Genomic DNA, 17,500 nt, shown 5'->3' on the forward strand with positions numbered 1-17,500 from the left:
CCATTCAACATCATTTAGAAATCCAATTGATGAAGATAGATATATTTATTTACCTCACAGTTCAAACAAAAAAGGTTGTAGTAGGCATTGTAATATTGTGCAGTCATTGGCATATTACTAATTATGTTGGAGAATAAGAACTACCTTACCTTTCTGAATGTTCTGGTCTTTGATTGATTTCACAAATATAAAGGATTAAGTCTTATCATCAGTACTATAGTAACAAAAAATGGTTTGGCCATTACTGGCGTGAAATGAAGGATTTTTTGTGTGGCATTTTTATGAACTGATCTTGTGAAAGGTTATGTTACAGATAGTGTAGTTGGATTGTTGATTTTACTCTTGAATATACAAGGAGTACTGTTCACTTATGAAAATATCATTTGATCATTGCCCTTCTTTCTAAATTGTTAAATAGAAGAATATTTTTCTTAGGAAGAACTAAAACATATGTTAATCTGACAAAAAGAAGAAAATATATATATTGTAATCATTGGAAAACCAGTTGATTTTAAATAAATATGAATTATTCTTATCCTTATTATTTCCAGTTTTTGTTTGTTGTTCAAGGTATTTTCTTGTATCAGTCGGGTTTTTTATTGTCAAGGATGCCCAACAAACCACTTTGAATAACTTTGTCATAGCTATAATGGCCGGAAATTCTGTGCTGACAATAAACATGGCTTGAGATATTTTTCTATCTCCTTTATTAATTACTTCTTCTTATCTTTTACATTAAAATATTATGAAACTAACACACCAATTTAAGCTAGTTAATATGAATACTACATCAGTATATACTGTACCCTAAAATCTCTGTTTTCACTTTCTTGTTAATAAAACCATTATTCTTGTTTTGAGTAAACTCAGTATTTTATTGGATATAATAAAAATGACAGTCAAACAAAACAAAAAGAAAGTATCACATGAAACTTATTAATTGCACCATGTTTTATTATATATATATATATATATATATATATATATATATATATATATATATATATATATATATATATATATATATATATATATATATATATGATTACAGAACCAACTAGAAATATTAAAGCTGTTTGGTACAGATCTATATATTATTGTTATTCTTATTTTGCCTTGTCTAGGCAATCATAATTATAATCAAAGGTGAACATAGGGTTTGTTTAGGCACAAATTAGGCATCAAGGTCTATTTTCATTGCAAAAACCATCTTAAAAGAATATTAAAAAATTAAAGTATAATTAATATATTATACATAAATTTGTAATGAAAATATTTTATGTTTTAGAGACTTCACATTTATTTTTCTGACAAATATTTAGAATGAAATCATTTGTCTATTTTAGACATAAAAAACTGATTTATCAATTCCACTTTTCCTCTTCTTTTTCCCCTCAATACAACATTAAAGAGTATTTTAAGATATTTGTGGTTCATTCACTTAGTTTGGCCACACACTTCATACAATAGAGTATTTTGTGGCAACCTAAATCTAACTTTATATCAATATTGGCCAAGTAACCCATTTTTTGAACTTACTCTTTCTTCAATATATAACATTTAATGAAAATAAATCTAAATATGTGCTGATTTCCATCAGACACTACACTTACTTTCAATAAATAAGACCAGGTTTGTCATGGAAACATTTTTTAAGAGTCCTCAAACAACAAAAACAAAAATATGGACAATCAGCTGTGTTTTCTTTTTTTCTATGAAAGATGCATAGATAGATTCATTGATTGGTGACCAAATTTTTCATTATGATAAAATGAATAGAATACCCGTTAGAATAGTGTCCAAGTCCCTTAGCCTATGACATCTAGTTAAATACTCTCTGTTAGTCTAATAAAAATTAACACACTGCCTCCAAGGACAAGCATGCCAAAATGGGCCAGCCTCTATGTGTATGCATGTTAAATATCTGAAAGAGAGGATGTATACTTTCCCTCTGCTTTCTGTAAATTTGACTCTTAAATTACTGATTTAGGTTTAAAGAAACTGAAAGAGAGAGCTGGATCTCTTCAATGATTGCATATAGAGCCAAAGTGCATGACTGTTTAGCACATACAACAGAGCAGCCTTGCATACCACTCAGAGGCAAGGCCAAAAACAATCATGGCATGTATGTCACTATAACCAGAGCCAATAGGTTAATCATTAACAGCTGTGATATATATAAGAATTGTACAGAATTTTACATACATACATACTTACATGCATGCATTACATTATAAATATATATATATATATATTATATATATATATATATATATATATATATATATATATATATATATATATATATATATATATATATATATATATATATATATATAGAGGCAAGCACACATGCATGCATGCACACACACACACAAATCCCATTTTATCTGACTATTACAGATACATAAATAGTTTCCATACAGAACAGACATTCAAAAGGAAACAAAATGAGATCTTTACATAATAAAAAGTTACATATGAAAAAAGGGATCCTACTACATAGAACTTTTTTTAAGAATTGGCACTTTAAGAATGCATAACAATGTTAAACTTAAAATCTTTACTGGCACATATATAATAATGACACTGATCAGATATAAATAACAATTATAATAACAATCATATTAACAGCAATAATAATCTGGACTTAAAAATAAAGTACTGAGACAAAGTTTGACAAATACTGAAGGAAAAGTCAAATAAAAATAAATAAAACAAACAAAATAATTTTTAAAGCTCTGTCTTTTATGGCATTGTGCTTCACATGCACTTCACCACTTACTGTTTCTTAACCTCATACCCCTGGGGATACCATGTGCGTCAATGCCATGCCCAATGTTTGTTTAATTTAGTAATTGTTTTTATATACAGATGGCTCCACAAGTACAAAGTCACCTATGAGCCAGTTACAGGAATTACTTGTCTCACCTGTTTACCCTTTTCCTTAATTTTCAATTATATTTTCTAGTGTTTAACACTGCTGTTAGTTATGTCAATAACAAAATAGTAATATAATGTTTATAACAAAAATTACAGTGTCAATGTTGATAACATTAGTTAAAAAAAGAAAAAGAAAGAAAAAAATCTTTTTCCCTCTATTTCAAGGAAAGGTGAGGTCACAAGATCTACTAATTGACTCCTTTGTAGCTAAGTACTGGTAGAGCCATCTATGTACAGAAACATTTAACAAAACAATACTAAAGTGAACGCAACATTTTCCCGTCGGCATTGGGTTAAAAATGCATTTGTGTTTGCCTCACTTTGACATTTGCATTAATACATTGTGGGCATAAGAAATTAGCGAAGAGCGCAAGTGGAGTGCCAAGGCGGCTGAATGGCATTGCCGGATGTGACCACGCAGTTCTTCATGGCGATTCTTGGGGATTATGCGTATGAAGACATCAAGAGGTGCAGTCATCACCAGCTCACTCAGAACATCTGTGGGAAGTGGGTGAGGTAAAGGTGCATATGAGAACCTTATGGACTATCTGAATTTTTTACTGAGACATGTATTCGAAGTTGATACTTCTTTAGTGGAGCTACAAACGTTTTTGATAATCTATGCACTATTCATAAATGTAACAACATATAATCACGTAATAAAACACCAGATTCTAATCTAAACACGGAAAGCAAAAAAATCTTGTGCGCAGAAACTAAACTCAACTCTACTCCAAATACAAAAGTAAAAGCAATAACAATAATCAGACTATAAGCCTTTTACCTACCATTCAAAACATCAGAATACACTGAATAAGATGGGTCTGATTCACACAAGCTTGATTTGTGGTTGATCAGCTTATAAACTAATTCCTCCCATTCGGCTGCTGATTCATACATATCCTAGGGAGAGAAATATTCATGTAATATATGAAACAAAATCAGGAAGCAAGTAGGCACAAGTCCATTAGATTTCACAACTAGTAGTTATTAAAATTACACTATCCTGAAGACAAGCTAAGTTAATATGTGCATGTGTGTGTCTGTATACATATCCATGTATACAAATGCAGTCAAACCTGTCTATAGCAGTCTCTTGAAGGACTGACCAAATGTGACCACTATGGACAGGTGACCGCTATAGAAAAAAATAATAATAATAAAAATAAATAAATTATATATATATATATATATATATATATATATATATATATATATATATATATATATATATATATATATATATATATATGGGACAAATCCAAGGGACCGACAAAAAGTGACCACAATGGCCAAGTGGTTGCAATGCAAAGGTGACCGCTAATATATATACATGCAGTTTTGACTGCATGTTATATATATATATATATATATATATATATATATATATATATATATATATATATATATATATATATATATATATATATATATATATATATATATATATACATATACATATATATGTATATATATATAGCACACACATACATACATATGTATTTATATAAATGTATATGTGCATTGTGCGTATTTGTATATGTATGTATAATGTCTATATGTCTATATATGTATATAAATAGAAAAATGTGTATCTATACCTATATCCATATCTTTATCTATCTATATATTTGAATGTCATATATATGGATTTATAATTTGGCTGTTAAAATGAAAGAAATGGGTAGGTTTCAGTCAAATTATAGAAATAGAACATACAATCAACAAAGAGTAATACAAATCAAGGGGAAAAAATGTGTAAGTCCATATGTATATAATATTTCTATACTTCAAATCTATTTATAATTTTCTCTTTTCCTTCCTTATGAAATCCAACAACCACTTGCCTTTCCATACTGAAGAAGCACTGGAGGAAATTCACTGAGTATATACTCCAGCTGCTTCTGTGGGTCGAGGCACAGAATCCGGAGAGACTGGGCTCCCAGAGCCTCAGGGTTCGATGTCACAAACTTGAGGACATTGTTACGATCTTCAGCAGATGGCAAATCTGAACTCAGCAGAGACTAGAAAATAGAGGCACATTAAAGATGTAAGTACAATAATGGTCTTTCTTAGAAGTACGAGTCTCAAAGAGGGCCACAGTCTATTGAGTATGAATATTAATAAGCATGTTTGACATTAATGAAAGAGAAGATAAACAAAAAATCTAACAAATGACACAGCAAAAAGAAAAGAAATGAAAAATAAGAGTAAGAAAAAGAGAGAAGAAAGCAATTCTACCTGGAGAACAACAAGATGCAAAGAAGAAGAAGAAAGGTTGCCACTTCCTTCTTCCTCTTCCTCCTCCTCTTCCTGTCCTGGGCTTGACTGCCCTTCTGGTTTATCACTCTGGCTCTCCTCCTTCTCTATTTTCTTTTGCACATTGAATGGTGGCAACAGATTGAGGAAGACTGGTCGAGGAGCATAGAGTTCCTTCAATGCAGCACGTTGGTCACACCAGTTGGGGTCTTCCTTGGTCTGATGTTGAAATACAAAGGAAATATGAAAATAGAAGTTAAGGTGTGAAAAAATAATGCAAGTAACAGAAATATCATTAATGATGATAATACTTATCATAATATGGATATTACAAAATTAGCAAATACTGTGGTGGAAATTTTGCCAAAATAATATTTTAATAATATTGGTGATGAGAAGAGAAAACTGTGAGCACTAAAACTGATAATGAAATACCACAACTTAAAGTAAATAACCTCTGTTAGTATATAAATGGAAATTTCATGTCCTTTCAATGTAACAATCATCTGAAATTAAGCTAAAAATGAGCAGAGCTTTATATTTTGTCCTATACTATTACTGTTATGTTGCACTGTTTAACTTATACCATATCAAGTTGTTTATGTTACATTATACATCAATGATGTGTTATCCTGTTATTCAAATGTTTCAAACACTGACTTACTTTATCACCGAAAGCACCCATCAAGCTGGCTAGATAGAGGCTAACAAGGACTGTGATAGCCCTGTCATATCTCTCCCTCTGATCTGTAATCTGCCATATAAAGAAGGAATTAGAACCCTCATATGAAGATGACAGCTGTACTTTATTTATTTATACAAATTTATGTCTGTAAATATGTATATACATACAGACATATGTTATATGTCCTCATCACTGGTTTATTCTATTTTTTTTTATTATGACTTTGACAATTACTCACTTCAGCATTATGTGCATACTCCAAGAAGAACTTTTCAAGGAAATCTCGCAGCCGAAGAGAATGGGTGTTACACTCTGGCCCACATGACATAATGGGATAAACAGCTATGAATGCATCAACAAAGGCATTAAGAGTGAGTGACCCTTCACCAATGAGAGACACAAATACTTCGGTGAAAACTTCTTTCTTGTGCTCTGCTAAAACCTATAAGAAAAGGAAGAGACTTAGCACAGAAATCATATGTTCTTGGTGTCTGCTGTATTCCAATTTTCATAAAATGCTTATGCTTTTAAATTTTAAGCAATGATATATACCACAGGTTCAAAGAGTGTAAACCTAAAAGTTAATAAAAACATATATAACATAGCCATTCTATTCACATTTCAAAATTGGTACAAGAGTAATAATCAATGTACAGTACAGCAGTAAACTTTTTTGTGTCTTAAGTAAAGAAGTGAACTAACACTAAGCTTCACTCAATCATTCATATATACTACAGTCAATACACATACTTGTGCTAAAGGTGAGAGCCTGGTTGATCCATCCTCAACTGTGAATAGAAGACGTGAGTGTTGCAGCAAAGCCACAACAAGCTGATAGGCTCTTAGTGAAGCTAAAACAGTTGAGACCTAGCAAGAAAGAAAGAGAATTTATAATGATAAGATACATTACATACTTTTCTGAACAATATTCCATGTTGTGTTACAACTCATACTTATGGATCCTACCCTACCTGTTCAGGAGATCCCCTGTCCAAAAAGACGAGGGCAAGAGCTAGCACATCCGTAGGTCGTGGCTCATTTGTCTTGGATAACTCTTGCTTGATTATGCTTAGCACCTGCAAAATGTGGGAGCATGAAATTAGTCAAATAGAGAAAAGAGTAACTTTGTATTTGCTTTTTATGCCATTGATATTCAATATACATTACAATGAACCAGACCAAAAAGTTCACCTAAATCATTGGCAAAATGTGGTTATTTGTGTAAATTCTATTTCAGGTTTACAAACAAAACTTCCTCATCACTACCTTATCTTTCTTGTACTCTGTAAAGCATGTAGACTTGAGAATAATAGTTGAAACTTTCTCTGGTGCTATTTTCTCCAGCATTTCCAGCACACAATTAGCCTATGGGAAACACCAATGAACTTGTATTAGTATCTTCAGATTTTTTAAAAATGTCTTTCCCTCCCTTTTTTAATATAATTTCATAGAAGATTTTATTAGCCTGTTGAGAAGGAAATGCATGTATACTGTCCACTGTGGTTTTGTTTTGTTAATTGTGTTTAAACAAAAGATTTCACAAGCACTTAGCAACCAAAGAGTCAATTAGGCTCAACTAACAACCTCCTTACCCTATTCCTTGAATTTACAGAAAGAGTAGTTTTCCCTTCTACTGTTATTATCACTGTTAACCTATTCATGAAAAGATTTCCCTGTGCTGGGCTTCACAGGCAGTCAGCTACTCAAGTAAAACATTAGAAGTGCAGGAGACATACATTACTCCAGTCTCCACACTTTTGACTGGCATACCTGATCTGTTAAGAATGAGGCTTAAATGAGACTTTAGCTCATAAGGTCCTATTTACCATGATCATGGCTTATTACAAATTGGTTACAATTACATCCATCACAACTGTTGAAAGCTGAGCAAATACTGGCAGGATTTTCTCTGATTGTCCACTAATATATATTTGGTCCTGTTTGGGGAGGTTCTGTTAGACACAACCTCTATATCACCCCAGCCATACTTACTCCCCTTGTAAATTCTCTGACTGAGCCAATCACTTAGTTGTGTTTTCCTGCCACTTCTGAATGAAATGTAGTGAGTGTGTAGTAATTCTGGTGCTACATATCATATTTCATCCAGCCAGACCCTAGATCCTCTCTCACATTCCCTTTCCATGCACTATACTAATATGTATCAGTTACATTCTGGTATGCTATTGGTATTTTTACTATCAATACATCTCATTAGTTTTAAATACATCTAAATATACATTTTAATGAAATATATGAGAAAAAAATCATATCAAATGTCTTATTTATATATTCATAAGCAATCTGTCCAAATTTTCATTCACATGCAAAGGTTCACTGTGATAACTTTTTCAATTTTGCAATCAAGTGACATTAAAATTTTGAGATATGGAATGAAATATACATACTCTGATATACATGACTGTGCTAAAATTTGCCTTAACAAAACTTTTAAAAAACATGCCTCTTTCGTGATTGGGGGGTAGAGGACAGATAAACTGGGGAGTTGTAATTTTTGGGAGTTAAGTATATCTTTGAGGGGCTGTATCTCCTTAATGACCATAATCTGGGCCAAACAAGTGAACCCCTGTTTAGCACACACAATATAAAAGATTTGCACATAACATAGCTGCTTGCTACTCGCTATTTGGGTCTGATTCACTATATTATGATTAGATGTCACCTGCTCGAGTGAGCAAATAACATAATGATAATAGTAATACTTCCCCCTGCTGGGCCATATGTAAAGCACTGCAAGCAGTCAATTGTTTGAGTAAAATATCAGAAGCACTGGAATTATATACCTATCCCACTCACTGCTACTGGCTGTGTATACACAACCTTTAAAGAACTAAGGCTAAAAAGAAACTTTAAGCCTACCACTGAGGGGCTGTAACTCCTCAATGACTGCAGGGTCTAATAAACAAACATCTTTTTAGCTCATACAACATATAAAAGTCTGACAGTGAAATTTATGGATGTACGAGCCACCTAGAAAAAAGTCCAGTCATGGGATAGATGTTCATTTGGTGAACAATTATCAAAGCAATAATGGAAAATGAGAAAGCTTCTACTGAAAATTGTAGGAATGGACTACATGTGACATCAGGTAAGCCAAATAAATTGGTGGCTAAGAGTTTTGGAAAAGAGGACAAAGAAGAAGAAGAAGAAGAAAAAAAAGTAAGCAAAACTGTGATGGACAGTACATATATCTGGTAACAATGAATTATTATCCTTTTATTATTTTTTTCTGATATATATTTTTAATAGGTTTGTTATTCTCCTTTCAATTATTCTTTTTTAAATAATAAATTGTTTTTATCTATATTCTAGCAACTGATGATCTGGCAATATCTTTTCTCTAAATTTTTTTTTTTAACTTTTTATTTTTGTTATATACTGAGGATTCATATTTCATGGTACAAATTAAACAACTAAAAAATGTTTAATCACTACATTTCATGCATTTATATCTTACTCCTAAATGGATGACTATCTCCTAAATTTCTCAACCACTTAAAGCACTGTCATTAACCAAAAGGAGTTAAAATGTGTATCCCAATGAAGACTGATTACAAAAACTATACAACCAGATAATCTAACATAACCTACAGAAGTCACTTTTAAAAGGTAGTCCTATATCAACAAACAGATTACAAAAACTATACAACCAGATAATCTAACATAACCTACAGAAGTCACTTTTAAAAGGTAGTCCTATATTAACAAACAGTACTTTCAAGTTTCACTGCATAGAGAACATATTAACAATATTCACAAAACAATAACCAATAAAACGGAACATGGGGAATAATAGGGAACAGAATAACCATGAAACAAGAGAAACTCTCATCTACCTGTGCAGCTGTTAATGATGGAGTATTAGGGTGTAGCAAGAGAGAGGAGATAACGGCAACCAAACCAGGGCAGGTGAGTTCGAGTCTCTCAATCACTGCATCTGGACTCAGGCTGGATACCTGGTAATACTGTGTTGCTTGACGCCACTCTGCTTCATTCTCACATCTGGAAAATGGTTTTGTATTAATTTCTTGGGATGTCATTCCAGTAATCCATAAAGGGATGACTGACACTGGCAGAACAAGAAGAAATCTCAATATCTGAAGAGGTACTACTGCTGAAGTAATTTATATGAAGCCTAATGAAAAGACCAATGCCATTACAGTCATATAATTTCCAAAGGCTACCTGATATGTTTTTAGTAAAGAAAGATTTAAGTTCATAATGCCAGGAAAAAATAAAAAGTACTCATATCAAACTAACTTAATACAAGGGTCTTGCAAAGTAAATATAGATACAAACACTTTGTAAAAATACATAAATAATAAAAATAGTCAAATGAAAAAATTAAGAAATAGCATAATATAATGACATGCAAAAGGACTACCCACTGGGCATAATAATCTCCCAATAATGCAGATGAATCCTGTAAGAGAGAGTACAGGTCCTCCTCTGCCTCATCCTCTGTTGGCACTTCATGCTGGAGGGCGGTGGTAAGGACTAGGTGAGCCTCAAGGAGCAGGTGCAGGTAGGTAGAGGGGGAGGCAGACCTATGGCTACGTCCAACTCGCACCATCTCTTTGTAGAGGCTGGCGGCACTCGGGAGGTGAAGTGAGTAAACAGTGTGGGATTTGTCTCCACCTCTGAAAATGTGTTAAGTTTGTCCTATAGGGATTATCATTTAAAAAAGTGAAGGAGTATATCTAAAACTATAGAAGAAAACATCTCTTATTAAAACAATATATAAAAAAATACAGTATGCGTAATACATATCTGTAATATTCATATCTATTACTGAAAGACACTAACTTATTCTTACAGAAATTATAAACCCTGTGAAATGATCAGCTTCTATGTTATCAATGTCAAAATTGCACATGCTATCAATTTCAAACTGACAACTAACAAGCAACATATATACAATAGACTATATATGAAACATGAAAATCTAGTTTATGCATTGTGGGTTTTTCTACCAAACAAAAGAGTTTATGGTTTTAAAAGTAAATCTGCCCTTATAATGGATACCAATGTCTAAATGGAATACAAAAAAATAATCATGATATAATAAAAGTAACACTCACTCATTATTTGCAGCAATGAGTGCAAGACAGGAATCGGTCAAGGTCAAGCTTTCAACGTTAAGGAAAGGTCGTAGACCCACTAGACACACTGTCTCTTCCCAGTGTGGAGGAACCTGGTAAATATTATTTATGTAAGGTGTACATCTATAAATAATATCCAGAACACAGTTTCACCACTATAAGTTTTCAGCATATAACATGATATCCTTACTACAAAACTGATCACAATCAAAAAGGAGAGATAATATCTACTAAGAAAAAATAAAAAAATTAAAAAATAAAATAAAAACAATCAAGACAATAATCATCACTATCAATTAAGAATCATCTTATCATATTACCTTTAGTCAAATAACCTAATAATACTTACAATCATATTCAGATCCTCAGGTAAATGAGAGACAACGACATGTGGATGAGGCCTTAATGTGTATGTTTCAAGGCCAGTGAGTGTAAGCGCATGCAAGAGCGATGGTTCCAAGGCCACAGAGTAGACAGGCGCTGTGTATGAAAATACTCCACCACGGACTACACTGTGCCCTGATAACAGATCCAAAGTGAGATGAGAGAGTTAAGATGAACTAATTATCCACATACCACTGAGGATGGCATGTGCATACATGCCATGCCCACTGTGTTTGATTTAGTAATTGATTTTACACGTAGATGGCTCTAAAAGTACTCCATCATCAATGAGCCAATTACAAGAACTACCTGTCTCACCTGTTTACCATTTTTCTTGATTTTTGATAATGTTTTCTGGTATTCAATACTGCTGTTAGTAATGTCAAGAACACTATGGTAATTTTGATGTTTATAAAAAGAAAATAACAGTATCAACATTGACAGCATAACTAAAAGTAAGTGTTTTTCCTGCATCCTCAAGGAAAGGTGAAATCAGGTGAGGTCACAAGTCTAGCAATTGACATCTTTGTGGCTAAGCACAGGCAGAGCCTTCTATGTGCAGTGACTTTTACAAAACAATACAAAAGTGAACACTTTTTCCCGAGGGCATTGGATTCATTTCTTTTTTGAAGGTATTATTAAAAAAGGAGACCTTATGTAATTATGTTTTTTTCATAATGATATTATACAGAAAATCTTAAAATGCATGAAAAAGATAAAGTCAATTGCATGAACCTAATATCAATGACCAAATAAAACCTTATGAATATATAAAGCCAATGCTTTACATCCATAAAAGCCTAAACTTGAAAAAAAACAAAAAAACTCACCAAAGGGATCATCAGACAGCGTGACATGATAAAGCTGGCCCACATGAGGTGTTGTCAGGAAAATAGAAGCCCCTACTTTTCTGGCTGAGCCTTGAGGGAGCAAGGGATGTGATGCTCGTCTTGGAGTAGAAGCACCACCTATGGAAAAGGATATCATTTAATAAGCATAATCTAAGATCATGATCCTACTGTATTTGAGGTCATATCATTGATACCTGTTAAAGCAAAACTACTACTAAAAGAAAATGAGTGACCATATACCTTTCTTTCCTGCCTCAGCATCATAAACAGCCATGACCTTCAGGTTGGAAAATGGAATGTCTGGATCATTATTGTGATCTGCTCGGCGATGAATGAGTGTCACGGCTTCAAAGACATTCTGAGGCACCTTCTGAGCTGAACTTCCACTCACTAACTTCACCCTAACGTTAGAGCAACGTGAAGAACTGTAATCAAAATAATACATATAAAGGTAATAACAGATATCATTCTTTCATTTATTCAGAGTGCATTATGGTGACAATACTACAAAAAAAATATTTAACATATCTAAATAAACATTCGCTAAATATACAAAAAGAAAAGGAAGAAAATAATATGAAATTATAAAAACTATAAATAATGAAAATAACAAAATCCAACTTAATGATAGTGCCAGATTCTAATTCCTTCCGTCTGTCATAGAAACAGACAGGGAAAACAACACCACATTTATGCTCTTTACTCATCAGAGTAAAAAGGCTCAGCACCTACTTGATTGGGCCGATGATCTCGCCTGGCTCAGCCAAAGGCCCACAGTGTGCGGCCCCCACAAGTGATGGAAAGAGCAAGATGCGCTGGTCCTCAGAGGGCTTCTTGCGGCCATAGGACAATGTTGGGACCCAGGTCAGTTCACTGAGGTCTACATAGTCCTCTGAATTGCGGATGACACTCATAGATTCCTGTATGTGAATGAAATGTATGTTATGTGGCACAGAAACTACCTTTGATGTGGTGATGATTTATAAATAATTCAAATGTATTTTAAATGTGTATTTTTTATTCACAAAATTCATATATCTTTGTACTATCTGGCACAGATGAAATTATTTTGTAAAATATCAAATATATTACTAAAAAAAACTTAGCCTGTAATTTCTCCAATAACAAGAATATAATGCACTTCTATAATCCCTTTCCTCTGTCAAAATAAAAATGAGATAAGTAAAAAAGAAGAAAAAAAAAAAAAAAAAAAAAAATAGAGCCTCACCTCTTTTGGACTGGAGCGCTTACCCCTCAGTCTGCTGCTTGAACTGAGAGAGTCAATGCTTCTTCCTGGGGACCGAGAGGCCGATCGCGTCTTAGACTTAGAGCGGGACTTGCTCCTCTTTTCCTGTGGCTTAGTCTCCTTCTCCTCTGAGGATGCCTTGAGAAGATGTGAGTTTATTGTCACCTGAAATATATGTGCTTCTGATTCTGAGACGCAGCCAATCAGATCTTCCGATATGGCTACTTCTTTGACAATGAAAGACATGTCCAGCTCGATGAGCTCTTCGAAGTCAATGAATTTCAATTTGGAGATATCATGGGTCTTGTGGCAGAACCTGAAGATGGTCACACTTATTCCACATGAAACAGCAATGTTGCCTGTTGACTGGCAACAAGCAATGTATTCTGCCGGTTTACGTAGGGGTATTTCCACCATCTCCAAGTTAGCAACCCCAGACTGGCTGCTAGGAGTGACACGGCCAGCAATACGAGCCCTCATTGGCTGATTTGTGTTGTCCTGATCCCAATTCAGGTACACCCTCACATACCTGTGGTCTCCCCCATGTCGAGCTGGCTTGGTCTCCAAGGTACACACATAATTTCCTTTAAAAGTAATAAAACCAAATTGAAAAAAGCATAAAACAAATATTTCATACACTCTTTCCTGAGATTTACAGTAAAATCACATCATATGCTACACATTTATTGACACCTCACATCCCCACTCTGCTCCAAAAGTTCCCTCCGCTTACCTGTTTCACAGTAAGCCAGCTGTTGAACAAGATCCACTGTCGGGAAGCTTCCATTGAGGACTCCACCTAGCTTCAGGTCTCGAACATCCACCTTGTGTTCTCCTCCCACCAGCAGGATGTCAAACTTTCCTCGACTGACACCTCTTCCCCCTGCATGCTCAAGTCCTGCCACATCCTGTCGTGTGAAGTGGTGCACGGAAATAACGCGCACCATCCTCCTGCAACTAAGTATGTTTTCTGTTTGAAGTTGAGTAGCAATAGTGGTAATAACAAACAATAATGGCATAAAAAAAATTGTATGAATCATTAAACATACACAAGTAAACAACTTAGCATATAAATTATCATCACAGATCAAATTCATGACTCTAAATGTCTCTCATCACTTTATATATAACATTCTTTACTGTCCTGGCAACAGCCAAAATATCATTTTTATGGATTTACAGAGAAAATGAAGCAATTTTTCTATATACTTAAAGTATCCTCAGATATAACTATAATATAATAACAATTGCAGTAATAATTACAACAATAAAAAGCTAACTAACAACAATAACAATAATAACTATGACAACAACAATATTAAAAAAATCCTAACCACTAATAGTGGTCATGATAATGAAAATTACTTTCACCAAAATATAATGATCGTGATCATAAAAGAAGCAATATATGATGACATGTTCAGATGACAGAAGACAAGAAAAGACAAAGACAAAGAAAAAGAAAAAAGAAGAAGAAAAAAGAGGAAAAAAAAGAAAGAAAGAAAAAAAGGAAAAAAAAAAAAGAAAGAAAGAAAGAAAAAAAAAGGACACATGTGCCAAATTCCCCTACTCCACATCCCAAACTTTATTCAACAATCTAAAGTGTCATTCCTGGAAGTGAGGGGAGAACTGAAGGGGAGCTCTGCCTGCCATCAGCTCTCCTAGCATAAGTTGTCTTCACCTCTTCATCCATGGCCAGATAAAGCTGAAACTCAGAAGGACTGAGTGGACTTACGCTGTGAGCAGCACTTTCCATGATCTTTTACCTTTAATTGTGGCATTACCATCTGTGTCTTCAAATCCTTTCTTGTGCTGGTGACTATAACTTTTTGTTCTCTACAAGAATAACATCTTTAATTTGCCCTAGCTTAGTGTGTCCATACCATAAAGATTAGCCAAGCCATATCTTGCCAGAATGTAAGTGGTAGAAGTTTGCTGGCCTTTGTTGGAGTGTGAAATGTTTGACAATGTTATGCTTTTCTGTTCAGAATGTAGGCCAACCATCATAGATCACAAAAATGAAGAGGATTTGGACAGAAAAAAAATATATATATATGTGTATATATAATCACAAATAAATGACCCATTTTAAAGCCACTGTAGGTGTCTTTTGAATACCAACCAAAAGATAATCAAACATAACCAAACTACTAATACTTCATTTCCCTCCATCCTTATGTGGCAAAATAAATGTAATCCTCGCTCTTGCCCAGTAACTCATGAATTGTATGAGATTGTGGAATTGAAAATAAAATGGCAGTTGAATTTTCTGACATGTAATCATTAGAAACAACCCATTTACTTAAAAATAATTGTACTATGGTTTGAATGATACCACTCCCAAGATGAAAATTGATTACACTTCTGAAGCAATGATCATGCTAGAAAAAGCTGGTGATGCTGAAATGATAATAGCCAATAATGAAAATAATAATAAAAATACTAGAAATATATGAATTACAAACGAAGACCCAGAAAAAGCATACAACCATGCATCAAAGTAGTTTATCCTAGTTGGAAAAATTTCTAATTTTCAACAATACGATATGCTGACTAGAATTATATATATAAACAAACTATTATTGTCCAACCTCAAAAAATTACAATAGTCCCAGATTTCTAAATACTTGCCAATCCACCATAAGACCCACAGTCACCTGATCCATAAAGTCCTAAGCAAAATTTTTACCATACATATCACAAATATCACCACTAGAAAACACAGACATCTACTCTAACCATGCAAAACAGTGTGTTCTCTCCTCATTTCAGGCATTTGAAGTAGGGATTTCACTAACCAAGAAATAGTTTTGAAATGCCAAGAATTGTTTAGATCTGTAATAAACAATTCCCTCATAAGAATACAGTACAATAATGAAATATAATGGAATTATTATAAACTGATATTTGGAGACAATAGGCAGTTCACTTCTCTTTTCCTTTACTAGTTGCTGGGCATTTTGGCTACTCATCATGTTATGTTGAATCTGTTCTCCAAAGATTTAAATTCGTAATAATCTTAGCTATTTTTGAGTTATAAGTCTAATTTACTGGTAATTACTTTGTGCTATTGATAATTACAGTGCAAAAGTTTAATGGGTTCTTAAATGCATTTGTTTCTTAATCTATACTGGGGGGTAACTGCTACAATTTGTAGAAAAAGTTTTTGTTGCAAACATGCTGACCCACACGTGAGTGAAAAAATATATTTGCACAAAACTTGACTTAGCCAGTAGAAAGCAAGATTTTTCATAAATATGACAGGATTTATTAATAGATTTCCAAGACAAATTCTTGATCACACAAGAAATCTCTTGTTGCTACTTCTTACCAGGTGACAATCCCTACTTAAAACGCCTTTATCTACAACGAAATACTTCCAATAGACCTCACCTCACAAGTCCGTCAAAAGCAAGAGCCAACCGCTTCAAGAATCAGAAAAAAACAAACACAAAACCGAATGAATGATTTCCTGCTTGGGATAATATGTCAACGAAACATGATCCTCCTGATCATCTTCCCAATCCATCACGTGACGCTCATGTCTCGCCACTTCGGGCATTTCTATCTATTCTATCCACTCTAAAAAGGTTTCGTGGAGAGCCTCGTAAAAGCCACATACTTCGACATCTGAAACGAGTGCTGATCCATTCTCGACCGAAGGACAAAATGAACTGGATTTTCCTTACCTTTCCTCGCCCTCTTTTTGCACCTGATGCGTCGGCTGCTGCGAAAACGTCCCGCCCGATTTTCAGGAGGAGAATTCTTATCGCAAATAAGATAATTGGTCTTGAAGAACTAATCTGAGATGTAAATTTCAGTTTAATTAAGAAAGAATTACTGATCGATAAGTTTAAGATCATGGATATTATTTAATTTTTTAGCTCTGATTACCTAATGGCTGCCTTTCTATCTTTTCATGTTTTTAAAACTTTAGCTTATAAATAGTTTCATCAGTTGATTTTCACATTTAAACACATCAGTATTATGAAAGTACTTGATATACAAATGA

The 17,500-nt window shown here is 33.6% G+C and overlaps 2 protein-coding genes across 4 annotated transcripts in view; one reads left to right on the plus strand and one right to left on the minus strand.

The window, feature by feature from the left end:
* LOC113821480 (sperm-associated antigen 7) overlaps window positions 1-531 on the plus strand; it is a 15,922-nt gene extending 15,391 nt beyond the window's left edge. Inside the window, exon 6 of the mRNA XM_027373993.2 lies at window positions 1-531. This exon is cut by the window's left edge and continues 590 nt beyond it. The gene's annotated coding sequence lies outside the window, so the exon portion shown is untranslated.
* Window positions 532-1,288: 757 nt separating this feature from the next.
* LOC113821474 (BLOC-2 complex member HPS3) overlaps window positions 1,289-17,500 on the minus strand; it is a 16,904-nt gene continuing 692 nt past the window's right edge. The window contains exons 1-19 of one of the 3 annotated variants that reach the window (XM_027373985.2): window positions 17,178-17,500; window positions 14,222-14,445; window positions 13,471-14,072; window positions 12,975-13,162; window positions 12,483-12,667; window positions 12,222-12,359; window positions 11,357-11,526; window positions 10,987-11,099; window positions 10,294-10,545; window positions 9,742-9,907; window positions 7,154-7,252; window positions 6,859-6,963; window positions 6,638-6,754; window positions 6,126-6,329; window positions 5,867-5,956; window positions 5,185-5,421; window positions 4,791-4,967; window positions 3,732-3,846; window positions 1,289-3,441 (exon numbers count right to left, since the gene is read on the minus strand). The exon at window positions 17,178-17,500 is cut by the window's right edge and continues 692 nt beyond it. In XM_027373985.2, coding sequence (XP_027229786.1) covers window positions 3,260-3,441; window positions 3,732-3,846; window positions 4,791-4,967; window positions 5,185-5,421; window positions 5,867-5,956; window positions 6,126-6,329; window positions 6,638-6,754; window positions 6,859-6,963; window positions 7,154-7,252; window positions 9,742-9,907; window positions 10,294-10,545; window positions 10,987-11,099; window positions 11,357-11,526; window positions 12,222-12,359; window positions 12,483-12,667; window positions 12,975-13,162; window positions 13,471-14,072; window positions 14,222-14,435 — 3,354 coding nt within the window. In that variant the 5' untranslated portion in view covers window positions 14,436-14,445; window positions 17,178-17,500 and the 3' untranslated portion in view covers window positions 1,289-3,259. Of the gene's footprint in view, window positions 3,442-3,731; window positions 3,847-4,790; window positions 4,968-5,184; window positions 5,422-5,866; window positions 5,957-6,125; window positions 6,330-6,637; window positions 6,755-6,858; window positions 6,964-7,153; window positions 7,253-9,741; window positions 9,908-10,293; window positions 10,546-10,986; window positions 11,100-11,356; window positions 11,527-12,221; window positions 12,360-12,482; window positions 12,668-12,974; window positions 13,163-13,470; window positions 14,073-14,221; window positions 14,446-16,881; window positions 17,019-17,110 lie in introns of those variants that run through there. The other 2 variants (XM_027373983.2, XM_027373986.2) reach the window with 2 other exon arrangements.

This window comes from Penaeus vannamei, chromosome 4, assembly GCF_042767895.1.
Source record: "Penaeus vannamei isolate JL-2024 chromosome 4, ASM4276789v1, whole genome shotgun sequence".
NCBI classification, from domain to species: domain Eukaryota; kingdom Metazoa; phylum Arthropoda; class Malacostraca; order Decapoda; family Penaeidae; genus Penaeus; species Penaeus vannamei.